Genomic DNA, 24,304 nt, shown 5'->3' with positions numbered 1-24,304 from the left:
TACTGGTTGCATTGATTAGTTTGGGATCAGTCGATGCAGTATCAGTTGGTATAAATTGAGCGAAGCATGAAGAAAAGTGAGCCCCACCCTAGATGTTCCAGGACTGGGGGAGATATGGACTTCAAGGAGGAATTGGAAGATTTCTTCTGTCTTAGGGTTTAAGAAGGCAATCATTACTGCTATAATCAAATTATTTGGAAATTGGGTTAACTTAGAAAATCCCATTGTTGGGAGTCAGGCAGTAGTGCAGTGGGCTAATCACACGTGGTGTAAAGCGCCAAAGGCCAGCATAAGAATTCCGGTTAGAGCCCCCAGCTCCCCACCTGCAGGGGAGTCTCTTCACAAGCAGTGAAGCAGGTCTGCAGGTGTCTATCTTGCTCTCCCCCTCTCTGTCTTCATCTTCTCTCCATTTCTCTCTGTCCTATCCAACAATGATGACATCAATAACAACAATAATATTAACTACAACAACAAGGGCAACAAAAGGGAATAAATAAATAAATATTTAAAGAAAAAAAAGAAAGAGTTAAAGAACTTTAAAAAAACTTTTAAAAAAGGAAAACCTATTGTTAGGATTTGCTGTACCATACAGGACATCACCATAATTTATGTCCTTTGACATTATTTATATATAGCTGTGCCTTTTAGAGTAACATCACTGGTTGCTTCTGTTCTCCTTGGTCTAAGCCTTTAGGAGAGTCAACATTTCAAAGGACACATCATGTTCAAGGAAGATTAAAACATAAACAAATCAATGGGACTATATCAAATCGCCAAGCTTCTGCACAGCCAGAGAAACCATCACTCAAACAAAGAGACGCGTCACAGAATGAGAGAAAATCTTCACAGGCCATACATCAGACAAGAGACTAATAACCAAAATGTATAAAGAGCTCACCAAACTCAGCAACAAAAAGGCAAATGACACCATCCAAAAATGGGCAGAGGATATGAACAAAATATTCACTACAGAAGAGATGTAAAAGGCTGACAAACACATGAAAAATTGCTCCAGGTCACTGTCAGAAAAAAGCAAATAAAGAACACTGAGATACCATCTCACCCCTGTGAGAATGGCATACATCAAAAAGGACAGCAGCAACAAGTGCTGGAGAGCTTGTGGGGACAAAGGAACCCTTCTGCACTGCTGGTGGGAATGTAAATTGGTCCAACCTCTGTGGAGAGCAGTCTGGAGAACTCCCACTAGGCTAAACATGTATCTTCTATATGACCCAGTAATTCTTCTCATGGGGATATACACCAAGGACTCCATAACCCCCAACCAAAAAGATACGTGTACACCTATGTTCATAGCAGCACAATTTGTAATAGCTAAAACTTGGAAGCAACCCAAGTACCCAACAATAGATGAGTGTCTGAGAAAGATGTGGTATATATACATAATGGAATACTACTCAGCTATTAACAATGAACCCACCTTCTCTGACCCAACTAGGATGGAGCTAGAAGGAATTATGTTAAGTGAGCTAAGTATGGAATGATCCCACTCATAAACAGAATTTAAGAAAGAAGAACAGAAAAGGAAACTCAAAGCAAGATCTGACTGAGTTTGGAGTAAGGCACCAAATTAAAAATATCTAGGGAGCAGAACACAGTCCTTTGGTGGTGGGAATGGTGTTGACGTACACTACTATTAACCTGTATTTTCATGAATCACTGTTTAATTAATAAGAGAGGGGAAAACTGATTGAATGACTCAAACCTTTTAATGCACAGACCATAGGCTGCATATATGTTTCTTCAGTCTAAGCACTTAAGGCTTCAAATGTGTAATCAAACTGAATTTTAACAGCTAACTGCTTTCTTTGTCACTAAGTTGCCTAGCCTGTGTTCTCAACAGGGCGGCTAGCTGCAAGCTGCCTTCTAGCTACAACAAAAAAGAGGCAGTTTTAACACTCTCCATTCCTGGTAATATCAAAGTAAAAATTTATTTGTTAATGTAGGTAAGAACAATCTTTATAATAGATGCCATATCCTTTAAAATGTATATCATGTGACAATTCACCCTTGAATCTCTAAAGTCAAAGTTATATATATGAGAGATATATAACATGTATATTTTTCCAGGGTATTCTAAGGGCCCCAGAATATTCTGTGAACTCTCTTAGTGGAAAAATGATCCACAACAAATTTGGCTTTATTTAACACCTTAATGTTTCTGAGAAGCATTATCATGTAACATGTGTCTAACTTTTTAAACATTACTTGTGTTTATTGAACATTTTATATTCTGAAATGTCCATTACCATAGTTCAATAAATAAGTAAATCAGAACTCTTTAATTCCATGTAGTAATTTCCCAGCTTAGATTTGGGTTGCCATAAAGACAGTTGTGTATGGTCCTGCTACACAGGATGATGTAAACTATTTTAAAGTTTGAGTTCTTCTTTTTTCCTTTTCTGTTTATTTTTGACTAGGGAAACTAAAAAACCCCATCTAGGATGTATCTCAGTTGAAAGGTATGGATGGGGTTTTAATCAATAAAGATAGCATTATTAATCAACATCTTTTAAGTTTAAAGATATATGTGGACCTAATGCAGCAAAACATGACTGATAAGCAAAACTTTTTAAAAATTAATTTTATTATCTTTTTATGTTTCTTTTATTTTTAATTTATCTACTTGTCATTGGATAGAGACAGATAAATGGAGAGAGAATGGGGAGATAGAGAAGAGAGACAGAGAGATACCTGCAGACCTTTTTCACCACCTGTGAAGTGACTTCCCTGCAGGTGGGGAGCTGGGGGCTTGAATCAGGATCCTAACTGGTCCTTGCACTTTGCGCCATGTGAGCTTAACCTGCTGCGCTACCACCCAACTCCTGCAAAACTTTTTAAATATTTGTTTAAATAAAATTGTACTGTAAAAAATGTACCACTACCAGGTACAGACTACAATTTATCTTAACTAGATTTGAAATTGACATTTAGTTATAAAAATCTTCTCATTAAAACTAAAAATCAGGGGCTGGCTGGTGGTGCACCCCTCCCTGACCTCCATCTTGTTAGACCCAGTGGAATGTGGATAAACCCAAAGAGCCCCTTCCTCATTCTTAAGTCCCATGCCCCAGGTAAGGGGAAGTCAAGAGACGGAGTTCTTAGAAGGAAGCTAGAGTCTAAAAATATCTGATTGGTTCTTGCTGTCAAATGTTTGCCCCTATTCACCTTGTTGCCTGGCACCCTGCCACACGACCTGGCTTCTTTTTACCCCATATAAGCCCTGCCTTTTTCTTCAATAAACACACTATCCCCTGCCATAGTGTCCAGAGTCCTCACTCTCCCTCTACACTCTCACCCCCACCGCGGCCTGTTTTCTCCTCCTTTATGACACCTCTCTGGTGGCCAATGGAGTGGTGGACATGAGGTGGACCAGGCAGGCCTTCCAGAGCTTGCCCCAAACCCTTTTGGTTTTCTGTTTTCCTCTTTGGTAAAATAACTTGTTATTCTTAAGCTAACTGATTTGGTACTAAGTATAAATTTTTTATTAAATTTCAAATATTTATACTAATTAAATTCTAATATTGGACTTAAATTGTTTAAATATGTTAGAAATATAACACTTAACAGGAAATATCAATCCAATTTCAGCATGTGTGCTTTCCAGAGATGTCCTTATGTTATGTTCATGGGTGGGGACTACCATTTCTATAAGCTATGTGCAAGTCTATGCTTTCAGAGTGCTTAGTAGTCCATTATAAGTAGACTCAGACGTAGTAAGCTTAGCAGCATAATAGAACAGCCTAATGATGACAATATAAATTCCTCACTTAAGTACTTAGCCTTAGATACCTTTTATTCCTACCTTTATCTCTCTTATCCTACTCTTTTGTTATTTAACTAATTATATTAAAAGTTGTCAGGCTAGCAAAGTGAGAGAGAGAGAGATGACCCAGGAACCAAGCTAGTGGTGACAAGGCAATTCAAATCTTTATTCATTTGAACGCACCGGAGTCAGGTGGTAGCACACCTGGTTAAGCCAAGTGGTGCAAACCACAATGGCCGGTGACAGCCTCCCAGTCTACCCACATGCTTCTCCAGGCCGGAAAAGGGAAGAGAGAAGTCAGAAACGGAAGTGGCTTAACAATACCATACATGGTTAGGAAAGGGGTGGATAAAGGTGAAAGGGGCTGGGAATGGTAGGGGGTTTCGTTAGCTGTTGGGAACATGTGTGAGCCTGATAGAGCTTAGGGAGAACCACCCCATCTTTGGATGGAGGTCTGAGAAGATAACCTCTTGGTAAGTCTCTCTCAACCGAGGTGAGCATAAGGGGGGAAACTCAGACTTGGTTCTTTCCTTCTTGACTCTCAGGTCCATAGATACCCCAGTACTTTCCTCCATTAACTGCAGGCCACATGGCCACAGATTCACTCATTCAAAGTCACCTCTGATCACAGAAGAACACACCTTATCACACACTTCATCACACACCTCAGACCCCAGACAAGAGAAATGCCAAACTATATGGCCTTTTGATATCCATCTTCTCTCTGTCTCACCCTACAGGTTTAACCCCTATGCTTCTCTCAAATACCTTTGAATAATTAAGTTGCTTGTGTTATGGAAAATAACTGTCTTGTATCTCATCAATTCCTGTCATACCAACCCCCCACCTTAGGGGCATGCTGACTGTTAAGAAACCTGTAATTTCTGTCATATTGCAACAATAATTACCTCAATTGCTTTTCTATTTAAGTCATGTCAATTTTGCTAATAAACGGACTCTAGGATTCTGGGACTCAAGGACTCAGATTCTAGATTCACGCTAAGAGTCCCCTGGTGTCTTTTACTTCGTGTCACCCCTGTCGTGAGCGAGAAAGAACCAGCCCGTTACCTTTCCCCTGGAGGACACCCTGCCGGAGAAGAAGAGAGACACCCCGAAACTTAGCAACTGTTGCTATGGGTTAAACTGGTAGGATTAATAATACCCTGTGGGGAATTAGGAAGGAGACATTTAGTCATTTGTAAGACAAAGCAGAAGATTGATATGCAGATAATAAAAAGGAAGGGCCACAGTATCAAGGAATGTAGGGTGGAGCAGGGAGAGCTGGCTTAATGTTTTAAAGAATGCCAGGCTCCTGGAGGCAGAAAAATGTGAGGTGTTTTGTGAGGCAGGGAGTCAGATACGTCGTGGTAATCCTTTTGGGTTCCTGTTCCCCCCTTGCTCAACCTCTTGGTAGAGAGAGACTAACAGGATGGATGCACCCCTCAGGTCAAGCCCTGCCAGGCTCTACCACATCCTCACAATTTCCCTACAAAAAGTAGTAAATAAAGTTTACTATTCCATTTTTTAAATCTCTTCTAATAGGATCTTAACATTGTCACCACCTGCCAACCTTTAATATATACACATTGACAATTGGCTAAAAATATTCTGATATGTAGGGTCTGGGCAGTAGCACAACAGGTTAAAAACACATAGTATAAAGTACAGCAACCAGCTCAAGGATCCCACTTGGAGCAAAAGCAGTGAAGCAGGTCTGCAGGTGACTATCTTTCTCTCATCCTCCATCTCCCTCTCCATCTCCCCCTCCTCTCTCAATTCCTCTCTATCCTATTCAGCAGCAGCAACAACAACAACAGCAGCAATGGAATGTGGCCAGAAGCAGTGGATTTGTAGCACAGGCAGTGAGTCCCAGCGATAACCCTGGAAGCAAAAATGAATAAATAAATAAATAATATAATATAGATATCAATTTAAAAATATTCTGACAAGTACACATTGGGCAAAGGACAACTTCTGTCCTTAATGCACCCTTTATTTTAATTATCAAACAACTTAGTACTAAAAAAAATTGATTGTCTAACAAAGGGACTTTTCAAAGCTAACCCAATTACCAAATAATGTGATGATAACAGTAACTACCCTTTGTCTTCTCGAACCCTAAGACAGCAGGAACCTCACATTTCCATTATAAAGCCTAAACTTCCCCCAGTCCTGGGACCCTAGGGTAGGGCCCACTTTCCCGTATGCTTCTCCCAATTCTTATCAAAGAATATTGCATCTGCTGATCTCAACCTAGTCAATGCAACGAGTGCCACCCCAGCACGCTTCACTTCAGACTGTGTCCAGAGACTTCAGGTGTGGAACGACAACCCTTCAGCTTCATCACTAGGGTGAGACCTTTCCTTTCATAGTATTCTCTAATTCCATCCCAGGTGGTTCACTTCTTAACAAAGTCCCAAAACCTAGATATAGACTAGGTTCCAGGAGATAGAGCATATGCTCACAGGTATCCATAAACTAGGGCAAATATATACCTGAAAGCAGTAGTACACTAGTTTCAGGGTATCTCTCTCCCTCTCCGGCGGGGTAGTCTCCAGGAGAAAGGTAATGGGCTGGTTCTTTCTCACTTACGACAGGGGTGACATGAAGTAAAAGACACCAGGGGACTCTTAGCGTTCCTAGAATATGAGTCCTAGAATCCCAGAATCCTAGAGTCCATTTATTAGCAAAGTGGACATGAGTTAAATAGAAAAGCAATGGAGGTAATTATTGTTGAAATATGTCAGAAATTACAGGTTTCTTAACAGTCAGCATGCCCCTAAGGTAGGGGGCTGGTATGACAGGAATTGATGAGATACAAGACAGTTATTTTCCATGACACAAGCAACTTAATTATTCAAAGGTATTTGAGAGAAGCATAGGGGTTGAACCTGTAGGATGAGACAGAGAGAAGATAAATATCAAAAGGCCATATAGTTTGGAATTTCTCTTGTCTGGGGTCTGAGGTGTGTGATGAAGTGTGTGATAATGTGTGTTCTTCTGTGATCAGAAGGTGACTTTGAATAAGTGAACCTGTGGCCATGTGGCCTGCAGTTAATGGAGGAAAGTACTGGGGTATCTGTGGGCCTGAGAGTCAAGAAGGAAAGAACCAAGTCTGAGTTTCCCCCCTTATGCTCACCTCGGTTGAGAGAGACTTACCAAGAGGTTATCTTCTCAGACCTCCATCCAAAGATGGGGTGGTTCTCCCTAAGCTCTATCAGGCTTACACATGTTCCCAACACACTAGAGTTTGCAGTGAGTACCCCCCAACACTTCATTTCCACTATTTCAACCTTTGGGTCCATGATTCTTCAACAATTCATTTGGCTTTGTGTTGTTTTTACCGGGCTGGCTTCACGGGCGGGTAAGATGACTAGAAACTCGTAGCTGAGCCAAAAATGCAGTTTAATCTTTATTCACCAGCGGGCAAACAGTCCAACACCTAGTCACCACACCATGTGCTCCTCCATCTTTCTCCTCCAGCAGCAGAGTGGAACCCAGGAAACCTAGGCTAGGGGGCGGGGAGAAGGGAGAAGCATGAAACTAGCAAGGGCTAAACCAAATCTCCTGGAGGCAGGGGGGGAGAGTGAGACCAAACCAATGTAACAGAAAAGACCATGTAAATAGAGCACAATGTCAATCAATGTAACAGAAGCAGAACTAGATCCCAGAAGCAGAACTAGAAGCATACCAACAATTCCCCCTTTTCTTTTTGCTTTGTATGTTAACTCTCTTTTCAGCCACCAGGTTCCAGATGCCATCAGGATGCTGGCCAGGCTTCCCTGGACTGAAGACACCACCAATGCATCCTGGAGCTCAGCTTCTCCAGAGACTCACCCTTCTAGGGAAAGAGAGAGGCACACTGGGAGTATGGATCGACCAGTCAACACCCATGTTCAGCAGGGAAGCAATTACAGAAGCCACACCTCCCAATTTCTGCAACCCACAATGACCCTGGGTCCATGCTCCCAGAGGGATAGAGAATGGGAAAGCTATTGGGGAGGGGATGGGATATGTAGAATGGGTGGTGGGAATTGTGTGGAGTTGTACCCCCATCCTATGATTTTGTTAATGTCTTTTTTCTTAAATAAATAATTAAATTTAAAAAATCTCAAGGATAAGATAGCCCCCTTTGAAAACTTATGTTCCTTTCTTGACTCAAAGCTGGACTCTAAATGTACCAATTTAGACATAAGTCCAGCAGCATGTGTTATAGTTGTTGTTATTGTATAACAAATTGCCTTCGAGGTCTTAACAGTTGAGAACAGTTTTAGTTAATTAGATAGTGGGACTACAGAAACTGGATGCTGACAAGAGATGGGATTACCTAAATGATGACTATTTTGACAAATGCCAGACCATTTCATCACTTGGAGTCCTACTAATGGAATTTTAATATTCTCCTATAAATACTATGAGCCTAGACTTTCAAGGGATTCCTCTATCTTCTATCAGTACTCATTTCCATTGGGGATGTTCTTGTCAGTGCTTTTGTGGGACTTTCAGGAGCTCACTGAGAAGTAACACTAGTAAGGCCTACCTACTCCATTCTCTGAAGAGAGTCTGGGTCACTGTACTCTGCCATTTGAGGAAAACTAGCCCTGCAATATGTGAAGCTTGACATAGCCCCAGCTATGACTGTTGACTATGAGCTTAAACTGACAGAGACCCAGGAGTTATACAGGCTTCTTGTTAAATATTAATAGACATGGACCCTGGGTCAGATTGATGTGGTACATAGTAAAATACATACATTTTTTTTCCAGGAAAGAGAGTTTATTCGGGGTGGAAAGGGGAGGAAGGGGAGGAGGCTCATTCTTTCTAGTCCTCTGCCTTGTTCATGGTGGCCAGCATTTTGTTTACCAGCACTTTTGTTTTTTTAAAGACTTTTAAAAATATTTACTTAATTATTTATTCTATATTGTTGCCCTTGTTTTTTATTACTGTAGTTATTATTGTTATTGATGTCATTGTTGGATAGGACAGAGAGAAGTGGACAGAGGAGGGAAAGACAGAGGGGGAGAGAAAGTCACGAGCAGTCCTGCTTCACAGCTTATGAAGCGACTCCCCTGCAGGTGGGGAGCTGGGGGATCCAACTGGGATACTTATTCCAGTCCTTGCAGTTTGCGCCACCTGCACTTAACCTGCTGTGGTGCAGCCCGACTCCCATGCGAACAGCACTTAGATCAGCTCCTTGCGCTTACTCTGGGAACAGATGTGGGTAACCAACCAATTTTTTTTATTTCTTTATTGGGGAATTAATGTTTTACATTTGACAGTAAATATAATAGTTTGTATATGCAAAACATTTTCCAGTTTTCCATATAGCAGTACAACCCCCACTAGGTCATCTGTCATCCTTTTTGGACTTGGATTATCCCACCCACTCACCAGAGTCTTTTACTTTGGGCAATACACCAATTCCAGTTCAGATTCTGCTTGTGTTTTCTGATCTTATTTTTCAACTTCTGCCTGAGAGTGAGATAATTCTATATTCATCTGTTTCTGACTTATTTCACATAACATGAAATTTTCAAGGTCCATTCAAGATAGGCTGAAAATAGTGAAGTCACCATTTTTAATAGCTGAGTAGTATTCCATTGTGTATATATACGACAATTAGCTCAGCCACTCACCTGTTATTGAACACCTGGTTTTCTTCCAGGTTTTGACTATTACAAATTGTTCTGCCAAGAACATATGTGTACAAAGATCTTTTTGGATGGGTGTGTTCAGTTCCTTAGGATATATCCCAAGGAGAGGAATTGCAGGATCATAGGGTAGGTCCATTTCCAGCCTTCTGAGAGTTCTCCAGACTGTTCTCCACAGAGGTTGGACCAATTGACATTCCCACCTGCAGTGCAGGAGGGTTCCTTTGACCCCACAACCTCTCCAGCATTTGTTGCTGTTACCTTTTCTGATATATGACATTCTCACAGGACTGAAGTGACATCTCATTGTTGTCTTTATTTGCATTTCTCTGACGATCAAAGATTTGGAGAATTTTTTATGTGTTTCTCAGCCACTTGGATCTCTTCTATGGTGAATATTCTTTCCATGTCCTCTTCCCATTTTTGGATGGGGTTATTTGTTTTCTTCTGGTTAAGTTTGGCAAGCTCCTTATTTATTTAGGTTATTAGCTTCTTGTCTGATCTTCTCCCATTCTGTGAGGGGTCTCTTGAGGGGTTTATTTTGCTGTGAAGAAGTGTTTTAATTTGATGTAGTCCCATCAGTTTATGCTTTCCTTAGTCTTCTTTGTAATTGGATTCTTTCATTGAAGATGTCTTTAAAATTTTTCAGAAAATAGTTCTGCCAATATTTTCCTCTAAGTATCCGATAGTTTCTGGTCTAACATCGAAGTCCCTGATCCACTTGGAATTTACTTTTGTAGTTGGTGAAATATAGTGGTTCAGTTTCAATCTTCTGTATGTTTCAACCCATTTTGTCCAACACCATTTGTTGAAGAGACTCTGCTTTCCCATTTAATAGTGTGGGCACCTTTGTCAAAGATTAGATGTCCACAGGTGTGGGGGCTTACTTCTGGGCTCTCAATTCTATTCCACTGGTCAGTGTGTCTATTCATGTTCCAGTACCAAGCAGTTTTGATGACAACAGCCCTATAATACAATTTGAGATCTGGGAGCGTGATGCCTCCAGTTTTGTTCTTTCTTCTCAAGATTGTTTTGGCAATTCTAGGTCTTTTCTGGTTCCAGATAAACATTTGTAGCGTTTGTTCTATTCTCCTTAAACACGTGGTTTGGATCTTGATAGGGATAGCATTAAATTTGTAGGTGGCTCTGGGTAGTATACTCATTTTGATGATGTTAATTCTTCCAACCCATGAATATGGAATATCTTTCCACTTCTTTGTGTCTTTCAATTTCCTTGAGTAGTGACTCATAATTTTCAGTATACAGGTCTTTCACTTCTTTGGTTAGGTTTATTCCTAGATATTTTATTGTTTTCATTGCTATAGTAAAAGGAATTGATTTCTGGATTTCTACTTCTTTTTTTAATATTTATTTATTTTCCCTTTTTGTTGCCCTTATTGTTTAACATTGTTGTGGTTATTGATGTCATCATTGTTGTTGGCTAGGACAGAGAGAAATGGAGAGAGGAGGGGAAGACAGAGAGGGGGAGAGAAAGATAGACACCTGCAGACCTGCTTCACCGCCTGTGAAGCGACTCCCTTGCAGGTGGGGAGCCGGGGGCTTGAACCGGGATTCTTGAGCCGGTCCTTGCGTTTTGCGCCACGTGCACTTAACCCGCTGCACTACCGCCCAACTCCCTGGATTTCTACTTCTACCTTAGTGTTTGTCTAGAGGAATTCCACTGACTTTTGAATGTTAATTTTGTAGCCTGACACCTTACTGTATTGCCTGCTGATTTCAAAACCTTCTTGCTGGACTCCTTAGCTTTTTCTATCCATACTGTCATGTCATCTGCAAATAGAGAGAGTTTGGCTTCTTCTCTTCCAATCTGTATGCCTTTAATTCCTTGCTCCTGCCTGATTGCTATGGCAAGAACTTCCAACACTATGTTGAATAGTAATCGTGATAGTGGGCAGCCCTGTGTCTGAGGGAAATGCTTCCAGTTTTTCACCATTGAGTATGATGTTGGCTGTAAGTTTGCTATATATAGACTCCACTATCTTCAGGAATTTTCCATCTATTCCCATTCACTGTAGTGTTTTGCTCATAAAGGTATGTTGTATTTTGTCAAAGGCTTTCTCTGCATCTATTGATATGACCATGTGGCTTTCTTTCATTGATGTGGTGGATCACGTTGATTGATTTACCTATATTAAACCAAACTTGCATTCTGGGGATAAACCCCACTTGGTCATGATGAACAATCTTTCAAATATACTGTGGTATTTGATTGGCTAGTATTTTGTTCAATATTTTGGCATCTATGTTCATCAGAAATATTTGCCTGTGGTTTTCTTTTTTGCTTGTGTCCCTGTCAGCTTTTGGTATCAGAGTGATGTTGGCTTCATAAAGCGGGAGGGGAGTATTCCAATGTCTTCAATCTTCTGGAAGACTTTTAAAAGTAGAGATATTAGTTCTTCTTTGAAGGTTTTTTGGAATTCATTTGTAAAAACATCTGGTCCAGGACTTTTACTCTTGGGAAGGTTTTTGAGAACTGTTTCAATTTCATTAGCTGTGATGGGTCTGTTCATGTTATCTAGTTCCTCTTTTCTTAATTTTTGAAGTTTATAGGTATCTAGGAAATAGTCCATTTCTTTCAGGTTCTCTAGCTTGGTGGCATATAGTTGTTCATAGAAGCCTTGCATGATATGTTGAATTTCTAAAGTGTGTGTTGTGATATCTCCTCTTTCATTTATGATCTAATTTATTTGGGTCTTCTCCCTTTTTGTTTTGTGAGTCTGGCTAAAGTTTTGTCAATGTTGTTCACTCTTTAGAAGAACCAACATTTACTTTCATTGACCTTTTGTATGGTTTTCTTATTTTCAATGTTATTTATTTCTCCCCTAACTTTAGTTATTTCTTTCCTTCTAGTTGCTTTAGGGTTCCACTGTTCTTCTTTTTTAGGTCTTTAATATGTGCAATCAGGTTGTTTATTTGTGCTTTTTCTTGTTTCTTAATGTATGCTTGTATGGCTATGAACTTCCCTCTCAGTACCGCCTTAAATGTGTCCCAAATATTTTGATAATTTGTGTCTTCTTTTTCACTTAACTCTTGAAACATTTTGATTTCTTCCTTTTTTTCCTCTTTGACCCAGTAGTTGTTAAGTAGTGTACTGTTGAGCTTCCACATGTTGGGACTACTACTAGTCTTTTGTTGCTTGCTAAGTGTTAGTTTAATTCTACTGTGATCTGAGAAGATGCTTGGGATGATTTCAATGCTCTTGAATTTGTTGATGTTGTCTTTGTGACCTAACATATGGTCTATCCTTGATAATGACACATGTGGACTTGAGTAACATGTGTATTCCAGTTTCTTTGGATGATTGACTCTGAAAATGTCCAACAGTTCTAGTTTATCTATACCTCATTTAGCTCCTTCATGTTTTTTATCAATTATTGTTTTCTTCCAGAGTCTCATTTGTTGTTTCTGCATTTCTGATGACAATTTTTTCAAAATTACTCTTTACTCACTCCTATGATTATTTCCTTAACTAGAGTTTGGAAGTTGACCTCATTATTTTGTGGTTCAACCTTTGGAGGCCTTTTAGCTGGACTCTTGTCCTGGTTCATTTCTCCAATATTTCTTCTTGTTAATTTAACTATTGTATATAGTATGTTATGAGGTCCCTCTCTCAGTACTTTTAAAATTACTGATCACTCTTGCCTGGATTGACTTGTGTCTAAGTAAGGTAAGTAGAGGTTTCACAGTTGTAGTAATTGACAGCTGCTTCAATATCATTTTAATCCCTGAGTTGGAGCACAGTGTCTTAAAAGGCTCTTTTGTTCTTTTTCTTCCCTGTAGGCTATGGGAGACTGAAAGCTTTTAAACTATGAGTAGATTTCTTAGCTTAATCACTGACTTCTGACCAAGAGATAAAGCAGGGTGGGGCAGAGGTAAACCAGTGGTTATGCAAAGAGTCTCTCACAGCCCCACTGCTAGGCTACCAAGATATAGATCCTCTCCTGAGTTTCCTCATTAGTTAGTTCTTTGTCCCCTGGTTTCAGTACAGGGTCTCCCCCCACTGCTCCAGATTCTGAGGGCAGTAGCAGTGTAGACTCACAGTTGCATTTGGTGAGTCTTACGGTGTCCTCTCTTCCTTTCAGCCATCTTTTTGTTGGTGAAACAGACTGGAGGTGGTGTCTCAACTGGTAAACTACCGCACTGTTACCAGCCACTTAATCTCTCCCTAGGCTCCTCTCTGTCCTCGAGTCATATGTGTTTGCACTCACTGGTGGTTTGGTGGGTTCCTGAAGTCATTCTAGTCCTTCCTTGTTGCTGTCCCCAGGTGGTGTCCTTTGGTATTCTTAGTTGACCCAGCAGAGGAGAGAAACACAGTTGCTGCTGCTCCGTAGCAGAGCCTTGGGGAGTCCCCCACCTGCTTCTTGATGAACTTGAGCCCGTGCTTGTCCTTGAAGAGCTTGAGAAGCTCCATGGCGTGGCACTCATAGGGGGTGAAGCTGCACACCTTGGGCATCATGTCCCACTTGAACTTGGTGTGCTTGGTGACTTGTCCACAGCAGTAGCTGTGCTTCCACAGGCTGACATTCTTGGTCACCTTGTGGCCCTTGTTGAGGCTGATGGCGATGTGGTAAAACATGGTAATGGATGCTGCTCTGCTTTGGCTGCTGGGGAAGAAACTACACATTTTAAATATGGGAGCCAATCACTCTGCCTTAACCCAGCTCTCAAGCTCCATTCTTCATTCTAATACCATACTTCCAGATATTTCTCAAGTCTACTTTCATGTAAATCAGTCCAAAGATTATTAAAGTCCTAAACTCCTAGGAATATTTTTAACCAAACAGGCATCCTATCTTCCACTCATCCTATGGTTCCTATTCTCATTGGCTCTAATCCTACTCCTTGGACCTTTGTTTATTAAACATTTGTACACATTACTGTCTTTCAGCTTTCAAGTTCCAAATGATGTTCCATCAATACCACCCTGCCTCTACTTCCCAGACCATGCTCCAGCCTTATCTCTCCAGGACCTCACCCTGACAAGGACAGGTTATAGATAGGACAGACATGTCTAGGAGTGTGGATCAATCACGTCATGTTTCCCCTGCCCAGCAGGAAGCAGTTACAGAAACTCCCTCTTTCAGCATCACAAAAAGAATTATGGTTCATACTTCCAGAGGGGGAAATATTGGGGTCAGTGTAGGTAGGGACAGATAGGAGAGAGCCAGGCCTGGAAAGCACCTGGAACACGGATGCTGCCATACCACACCAGAATACGTGTTTCCCATTCCCCAGGCACATGTTTCCCTGATGAGGAAGGAAAAAAAAAAAGGTTGCACAGGAAACAGGTTTGGTAATGTGTATGTGTGTGACTTTAAAAGGATGTGAACACAGGGCCTTTGAAGTCCATGAAAGTTCACAAAGACCGGCATAAGGATCCAGGTTAGAGCCCCCAGTCCCTCACACACCTACAGGGGAGTAGCTTCACAAGTGTTGAAGCAAGACTGCAGGTGTTTATCTTTCTCTCCCCCTCTCTGTCTTTCCCGACTCTTTCCATTTCTCTCTGTCCTGTCTAACAACAACGACATCAATAATAACTACATGAACAATAAAAAACAACAAGGGCAAGAAAGGGGAAAATAAATATATTTTTAAAAGTCCACAAAAGTTGATGTTATAGGCATGGTCTCTCTTTCTCTCTCTCTCTGCCCATGTGTACTCTTGTACTCCAGTATGTGTATTCTTAATTTTCCTGAATAAAGCTGAACATTCCAGAAATCATGCTTTTCTCCTCAATTCTTTGTTCAGTTCATGAATGAGATATCTCCAAGCCATGTGGGGAGCAATCTCAGATGATCTCCCCCAATACAACACCTTCCTCCAAACTGTTGTCATCTCTCATAGATTTGATTATCCGAATTAGTCTTCCTGCTACTGATCTTGCTGTTCTGTAGTCACTCCTCACAGTATCAGACAATGATTCTGTGAAAATGTAAGCACCTATCAATCTAAGGCTTGAATCCTCTGTTGACTCTCTCACGTTAAGCATCATAAAAGACGAAGCTCTTATGATGGCCTATAAGAAAGTAAACAATGCATTATCTAGGTAGCATCTGCTCTTCTTTCTCACATTTAGATGTAGGAGCTTTTTAGTGTTCCTCAAATACACTCAAGCATACTCCTGCTTTTGCATGCCTTGTCCTTCCTGTTTGGAATGTTCTTTCAGCTGTATTTACAAAGATTATTGGGACCCTCATATCCTTCAAGGATTTGTTCAAATGCCATTTCATCTTATCCTAGGCTGTTCTCAATAGCTGTATTTAATGGTTCCACGTAAGATGACTCAGGTGTAAACCCATGTTTGCTAGTATGAAGTCATGGTATAGCCCTGGGTTCAATTCCCAGTACCACAGAAAATCCTAGAGCAGCACTCTTGTCTCTCTCTAGCAAGAATCAATCTATCAATCAATAAATAAAAAATTACACATATCTTCTGATTAGCATCCCTTCTCCACTCTCAATCTTTCCCCCATGTATTTATTTCTTTGTTGGTTGTTGTCTCTCCTCTCTAGACTATCGGCTTCATGAAGACAGTAGTTCTTGTCTGTTTTCTCAATATCTAGAAAATTGCATAGTACAGATAATGTGCATGGTAAACACTTATTGAATAAAATCAACTACCACCACTGTTCAGATGCTTCAGGTCCCCTCCTTGTGAGAGAAAGATAAAATGACTTTATATAGAGAGTGTATTAACCTGTGAACAGTAAGTGTAAAACACAGTGTAGACACACAAACGATGAGTTCATTATCTGGCCAATGTACGAGGGACACATACAAATTGTTCTCATCACAGCGATGAAAGAGTAATGAGCAATGAGTAAATGTAGGATGAAAATAATAAACTGTCGTTTAAATGAACTCAGATACAATAGCCTGTGTTGGCTGGCTGACATTAGCCATTTGAGTACTGCCATTTGAGGAAAATGTCCTTCAGACAAACAGAAGCAGGTCAGAGATATAGGCCCAAGTAAAGAAGTCAAGTCTAGGGCTTTCATTGAGTAGGATGAGCATTTAAGTGCCTTTTTAAATTGTGGATCCTTACTTTCCAGTACAATTGTCAAATGACTTGTTTGCAACAGTGAGTACACTGGATATTTGTTCATTTGCTTGGTGAACAAATGTTCTCTTATTTAGAGGATGTTAATGCTCACTGAAAATTTTGGTTACTTCTGGTCAGATACCTTTCCAATCTGATTATGATCAGCTGAACAACAATTGGTAATTAGGATTGCTTATTCCCAGAGCAGGTTGATTCTCTAGGGCAAGTCTACCAAAGATGGTTTCCATGTCTCTGTGTGCATGTTAGTTGTTGGATGCCTAATCAGTACATTAGGCAGGTAGACGCTGTTGCTAGGGAGAAGGCATCTTGGCAGAATCAACATAGGATTCAATAGCAGTTGATGATTTACAGCTAGGCATTTCATGAAACAACTGACTTTAACTGTCCAAGATACTGAGCAGCATTTCCACAATCATATATTCAAGACAACAGAACCCAGGGATGAGGCCTCTCATAATGACTGAACAAAGAAGAAGTATATCATTTGACTAGGGTCTATTAAAGTATTGGAATTTTCATACCCAGAAAACACTGGAGTCCTGGTGCAGAAAGAGAAAATCAATTGGCATTTGAAGGTGGTGTCTGGCACTGGTTGGAAGTAATGACCTTTAAGGACCAAATGAAGAGATACAGGTTATTCACCTCATGACTCTTATACTCCTTTGATAGTTCTCACATTCCTGTCCATAATCAAAGCTGAACAAGAACTAACATTGGTTCTAAGGTGAAATTAATGATAGCGTCTGATGTCATGACCAAGAAGACATAGATTTGTATCCCCATCTCTGTCCCTCTCTATGGAATCACACATGGAGGGGTTGGGGGGCATGACAAGGTGACTCATCTGGAAGGATGGGCGGCTGTTTTGTCATATATGATTCGGGTTCAAGTCTGGCCCCCAATGCACTGAAGGAAGCCTTAGTGTTGTGCTGTCTTCCCCTTTCTCCCTCAGTCTCTGTCTCTCTTTGAAAAGGCTGGCCTGGAGCAGTGAAGACCTAGCAACAAAAAGAAATAAAAATAAAAACTTGAGGGGCCAGGTGGTGGTGCATCCGCTTAAGTGCACATGTTACATTGCACAAGGACTCGGGGTTCGAGCCCCTGGTCCCCACCTGCATGGGGAAAAATTCACAAACAGTGAAACAGTGCTGCACATGTCTCTCTCCCTCTCTATTTCCCCTGCCTCTCTTGATTTCATGCTGTCTCTATCCAACAAATAAATAAAGGTAATAAAAAATTAAAAAAGAAAAAAGGAAGAAAAGAAAACCACATGGGGACTCACTTATTTCTATCTTTGTGACAAACTGACTTTTGATGAATTAAGATTAATTAGGGACTAGGTATGCTGCACTAGGAACTGGCACTACTCAGCTCTAGTTTATGGTGATGCTGGGGACTGAACCTGGGACTTCAGAGCATCTTTGAAGAACATGGAGAGCTAAAGCACATAGAATTACAAAAGGAATGCCATCTCAGGTGTGGTGAAAGCAGACTTCACATGAGATTTTGAATCTTAGTGTGAAATATATAGCCTGTGTGACTTGAGTGACTCTACACTGTCTGAGCTCAATCTGCATGTCAGTAGAAAAGGCATACGACTATCGATATTGTTGTGTAGTTCTGTGAAACAAGAGAGGAATTTATGTCCTTAGATCTAGCTAGGGGGCCACCATAAGGGAGCACTGTGCAAAGGATAAACATCACTAATGATGGAATGATTCTGTGGTGTCTTTCTTGTTACTCATTCTCTCCTTCTCCATCTGTCAATGTCCGTCTGGGAGGAAATAAGAAAGAGTCCAACTGGAATGATGAAATTGTGCATGTCTGAAACCTGAGCAAAGCCATAGCAGCAGAAAAAGAAAAGAAGAGATAGGAAAAGGAAAAGGGGAAGGAGAAGGGAAAGGAAATACAAAACCTCAATGTGAGGACCAGGGAAATAGTGCCACTTGTTATAGCATGGAATGTGTATGTCTCAGGTCCCTGAAGTCACAGGTTCAGTTCCCCAACACAGCCTATGCCAAAGCTGAGCACTGCTCTTGCTTCTCTTTCCCTCTCTCTTTTTTGCCACCACAGTTATTGCTGGGGCTTGGTGCTAGGAATCCACTATTCCTGACTGACATTTTTTTCTATTTTGATGGGACAGAGAGAAATTGAGAGGAAAGGAAGAGATAGAGAGGGAGAGAGAAAGAGAGACAGCTGCAGACTTGCTTCACTACTCATGAAGCTTCCCCCTGCAGGTGGGGAGGGGAGACTTGAACTGGGGTCCTTACATGTGATAATATGTGTACTCATCTGGGTGTACCACTGCCTGCCCCCAAATGTATATATTTTACTTAAGAAAGGGAAAAAAGCCTACACACAATAAAAAGTGGTTTATTTATTTGATACTCACATAATGCTTATACTGTCAGACTGGACTCTAAACACAAATTTTAAATTCAGTCTTCATAATGACCTTATAGGTGTAGTGACTTAGATAATATCTTAGTTGGTAGAGCACAGGGCTTGCATGCCTGAAGCGCCTGGTTCCATTCCTTTTGTCTCATGTGCTGGAGTACTTCTCTGACTTCTCTCTGATCTTCTCCAACTCTCATCGGAAATTGTGGGGCTATGGCAGGTCAAGCAGGGCTGACACCCCATCGTCTCTCTGAGACCAGTAGTTCACCCAAAAAAAGCCTCCCTGACCTTCCTCCCTCTCCTTAGCCAGCCTTGTTGCCAGCATTCTGCACCTGGCCCGAGGGCAGGAGCTGTTTACTGAAATTGCTGCACAGATTATAGTTGAATTTCCATTTCCCACAGGCAAAAGGTTGTTGCCACAAAAAAAGTTAACCATTGAGATTGTATCAGACTTTGCCCCAGCCTGTTCCTGATAAGAATGTAACTTCCCTGTCCCCAGATTGTTCCCACTTCATAATACTGACCTTTACAATGATTGGTCTGACCATACTTCTTTTTTTTCTGCCTGCTTGTTCAAGTATAAAAATACCTTCGTGTAACCCAATAAATGCACTGTTCTTTGCCATAGCGTTCAGAGAAGTGTCCCTGGGCCTTCACCCCCACTGTGGCCTGTTCGCCTCCTCCCCTATGACACCTCTCTGGTGTCCAACAGACTGGTGGGCATGGGGTGGTTAATAGAGGCCATCTAGAGCTTGCCCCACAGGAAATATACTCTGACTCATGTGAAAACAAATAAAACAAAACAAAACAATAAAATAAAAATCTGTAACACACTATAGATACTTCTATCTGTCTTGTGCAGATGAGCACACAGAGGCACAGAGGGGCTGAGTGACTTGCCCAGGATTGCACAGCTAGTAAGTCAGAGTGTTCACACTTGAGCCCAGACAGCAAGCTTGCAAGTTCATATTCCAAGCCATCATGGGTGAGACTTGTTAATTTACCATTAGACTAGGGTAGAATTTCTGAATTCTCTCACATTAAGACCTCCTAATGATCCATCTGAGCAAAGACCTTGCATTTAATGTCCCTCATTAAATCTGAATATCTCTAAGCTGATTGGATGTGAGGATCAAAGGTTGGGAACATATTCAAAGCAGTGCAACAAGTTCCTTTGTCTCCCAAGGAAAATCCCTTCAGGTTCCATTGCTAACTTAACAGAGGTGAGGCCTCAAAGCCTCAGAGCCCCCAGAAGGCAGCCCTATAGATGTTGCTTGAATGCCCCATGGGCCTGAACCCACCCCACTCCCAAAGCCCCCTTTTATTCTGCAGGCTGGGTGAAAGAGGTTGCCAGAGTTTTCATTCTCTCCTAAGTGATCCTTAAAGAGATAACTTTTTATTTCTCTCCATTAAATTGTTGATTTTATCCCATAAAAAAAACCCTAAACTGATGTTTCCATGGGTGCAATGAAGTAGGCCACTCAGGATGATTCTATTTCATTTAGATAGAAAGGGGTTGAGAGATCAGAATGCCTGGTTTAGCCCTATTTCATTCCTTGCATCAGAAACCAACACTTCATAGTAGAGTAATAACTTTTTTAAAAAAAAATCCTCTGAATACACCTTACTCTTTGATATAGGATTATACCTGCTAAAGAAATCCAGTTCCTGATGGAGCAGTGTGTCTGAACTAAGCCTGCCCAGTTCAGGCCTAAGGATTTCCTTGGACTCAATCAAGTCTGTTTTGTCAGGGAGTTGATAATTTAATGAATAAGAGACTGTCACTCTGGGGTATGTTCTGCTCCAATGCCTTAATCACCCAACTCCCACCCAGACAAGCCTGCCCCCTCCCTACTTGTTTTGCAACTTGGAAATTGCGAACCTGAAAGAAGCATAGTCCAGCCAAACAGTCAGAACAGTCACAGGGGAAAAGGCATTTGCCCTAGGACGAGGAGGCAGGTGAAGTCTTCTAATTCCCTGCTTTTGCTTTTTGGGATGCTTTCTCCCATTGCTAATGGTGCTGATCTGTGGCTTGACCAATCTGCCTTCCATGCTCTGCTGAGATGCCCAATTTGAGCAAGAGCTATGATAACTGGTCTCCCTTTCCTTCCACTCGGGGGTGTTTAAGCCTCAAATTGGAATCATGAGAGCAAAGGAAATCCTAACTATACCCCGTCAAGCCTTGAAAATTGGTTTCTTCTCCTTCACTCACGCTCTCTTCTATCCCTTTTAGAGCAAGAGACAGTGTGCTATATACACCAGAAGCAGCAGGATACAAAGCAGGACAAAATGATTAAAGAATAGAAACCCAAAAGTCGGAACAGAGCAGATTAGAATGGGACTAGCAAATTATTTGTATTTGTATTTTTAGACCCGCTAACCTCTGATAGAAGAAGTGTTGAAAAAACAAAACAAAACAAAAACAAAAGCCTAATGACTAGTCAGATCAGGAATGGCGTGATAAATGCTTAGCACATGTAAGTTCATTTCCAGGGAAGGAGTTTGGTGGAAGTCACCGTGCTCACAGAGCAGCTTCTTTGAGAAAGGCCTCCACAAATCTGGTACTGAGCTAAGAGCTGATCTTGCTTTTCTTTTGTCCCATTAGCAGAAATCCTTTTCAGCTTTCTTTCAGCAAGTGAAAACAGGTGCGATGCAGTAGTATAGCTCACCTAGATAGTGTTCCTGCTTTGTTGGGCTCAAGACTTGGGTTTTAACCCAACTCTTCACCACACTGGGTAAAGTGTCAATGCTGTAATGTCTTTCCTTTTCCCTCTCTGTCTCTTCCTAACTGAAAAAGTTGACTTGGTGTGGTGAAGCACTGGCAATGACAAAACAAACTGAAGAAAAAAAAAAGAAAAAAGAAAGAAAGAGGGTGATCCGGGAGGTGGTGCAGAGGATAAAGCATTGGACTCTCAAGCATGAGGTCCTGAGTTCAATCCCTGGTAGCACATGTACCAGAGTGATGTCTGGTTCTTTCTCTCTGCCCTCCTATCTTTCTCATTAATAAATAAATAAATAAAATCTTAAAAAAAAAAAAGAAAGAGGTACTAAACTTTCACGAAGTGGGGGAAACCTGTATGTCTATGTCTATCTAAGTCATGAGTCACTGGAGGCTCGTGACCCCACCCCCATCTACTGCTGTTTTTTTACACTTTTGAATGATTACCTTCCTCTAATGTGTTGGCATGACCTGTGACTGCTTATAATAGAATACAGCAAAGAAAGTGCATATATGTGGGGTTTTGTTACATAAAAATTTAATTCCCTAAGAGAGAGGCTCTCCTCTGTTGGCTTTGTGGAAGAAAGCAGCCATTTTGTGAGCTGCTACATGGAGAAGGAGTTGCAGATGGATGGCCGCTGGCCAAAATCTCATAGCAAATGGAGTCCCTCAGCTGAACAGCCTCCTAGGACTTGAATCCTGTCAACAACTTCAAGAACTTGGAAGAAAATGCTCTCCCAGTCCAAGTTCAGATAAGACAGCAGTCCCAGCTGACATCTTGGTTTCAGTCCTGTAAGACTTTAAGTAAAGGAACCGTTAAGCTCTGCCCAGATTCCTGACTCATGGGAGTTGTGAGATAATATGTATGTGACCCTCTCAGACACCATGTGATGTTTGCAGCAATGATTTTTTAGGCAGTTGTAGATAACTGTAGAGATTTATATGGTGTAGAATGGTTTCTGATTCTCAGAATTTCACAATAAAAACGAAAATCCAAAACTTCTATTACAGTGTGAGCAAAGGAATAAAGCCCAGGGTTTGGGGGAAAACATGGCAGTCTGGTGTTGCTAAGAGAATGGAATAGGAATAGGCACAGCAAGGAAGGAAGCTACAGAGATAATTTACACGAGAGGGTTATTGCTATGGCTTTAGTATTGGGGGGAATGTCTGGATCTGAATTTCAACTCTGCAGTTCCTGGCCTTATCACACTGAATACAGAAACTAAAGTTTCCTCATCTGTAAAAAAAAAATTGCATCAATGATCATACTCACTTCTTAGAGTTGTTGTGAAGTTTAATGAAATGATAAGCATAAAGCCATTAGTATACTACAAACATAAAGCTTGTCCTCCATAATAACAGGAGAATTGGAGGCATGTCAAAGTACCTTATGCTGTAAGACCTAGTTGCCAATGAAGGGATTAAGTGGAAGGACTGATGTTGGAAAGCTTGTGGTATAGGAGCATTTATATAAAGCCGTTGGAAGGAAAGATTCAAAGGAAATAGTGACAAAAACATCAGTACTATTGTATCAGTTCAGGAGAAAGCTGAGATAGTTGAGGTGATAAGAATGTACATCATGGAATGATCTCACTCTCAGGCAGAAGTTAAAAACAAGACCAGAAGAGAAAACACAAGTAGAACCTGAACTGGAATTGGCGTATTGCACCAAAGTTAAAAACCCTGGGGTGGGTGGGTAGGAGAATCCAGGTCCAAAGAGGATGACAGAGGACCTAGTGGGGGTTTTATTGTTATATGGAAAACTGGGAAATGTTATGCATGTAGAAATTATTGTATTTACTGTTGAATGGAAAACATTAATTCCCCAATAAAGAAATTAAAAAAAAAAGAATGCACATCATATGGGCCTAGACCTCTAGCAGATCCCTCTCCCCACTGAAGCTAGTCATCTCCATGAGGAACAACATAGTGGACCCTCTTGTGGGCCTCTACAGGACCTTGCCCTCAATATGGATCAACAATCGTAGGGCAACTCTATTTCCCAAAGGGAGGTTTGGACAACACACTCTACAATGAGTGCAGCCTAGAATATTCCTGGCTATGACCTCAGAATGTGAGCTCAGACCTACAGGGATGCAGAGGTTACACAGACTACTAGGGTGCTGAATGTGGACTCCAGATCAAATCGATGGGGTTTATAGTTAACAATATTTATATACTTTCCCCATATTTGAGAGCTACTCTCTGCCCTTATCCAGCTTTCTAGTCCTATTTCCAACTCTGACACCATCTCCCCAGACAACACCTTTGGCCCACCTGCATGTTAGCTATTGGGTTCAGGTAAAATTTTATAAAGTCATGAGCACCTTGGAATATACCTAAAGTAGACCTGTTAGCTTTTTCCAAAATGGAGACCTCAAATATTATCTGGTATATTCTTGCCCTTAGGTTCCTGATTATTAAATGGTTTGTTCCACCTTATATCTTAATGATTTTTCAACCACCAAGGTGCAGATACTACCATGACACCAACCTGACTTTTCTGGGCAGACAACCTCACCAATATGTCCTGGAACCCCATCTCTCCAAAGCTCTACCCCACTAGGGAAAGATAGAGACAAGCTGGGAGTATGGATCCATCTGCCAACACTCATGGCCAGCAGAGAAGCAATTACAGAATCCATACCTTCTACCTTCTGCACCCCATAATG

General features: G+C 41.1%; 1 protein-coding gene across 1 annotated transcript; it reads right to left on the bottom strand.

The window, feature by feature from the left end:
- Nucleotides 1–1,813: 1,813 nt before the first annotated feature.
- Nucleotides 1,814–19,539, bottom strand: LOC132535878 (large ribosomal subunit protein eL36-like). Its single transcript, XM_060183406.1, has 4 exons — nucleotides 19,503–19,539; nucleotides 16,502–16,565; nucleotides 13,811–14,060; nucleotides 1,814–1,888 (listed from the first exon to the last, which is right to left on the bottom strand). Exons 1-4 carry the CDS (start codon nucleotides 19,537–19,539, stop codon nucleotides 1,814–1,816), a joined length of 426 nt encoding a protein of 141 aa, XP_060039389.1.
- Nucleotides 19,540–24,304: the final 4,765 nt, after the last annotated feature.

Source organism: Erinaceus europaeus, chromosome X (genome assembly GCF_950295315.1).
Source record: "Erinaceus europaeus chromosome X, mEriEur2.1, whole genome shotgun sequence".
NCBI lineage: Eukaryota > Metazoa > Chordata > Mammalia > Eulipotyphla > Erinaceidae > Erinaceus > Erinaceus europaeus.
The sequence above is the reverse complement of the archived record's forward strand: the minus strand, read 5'-3'. Positions and strand labels throughout refer to the sequence as shown.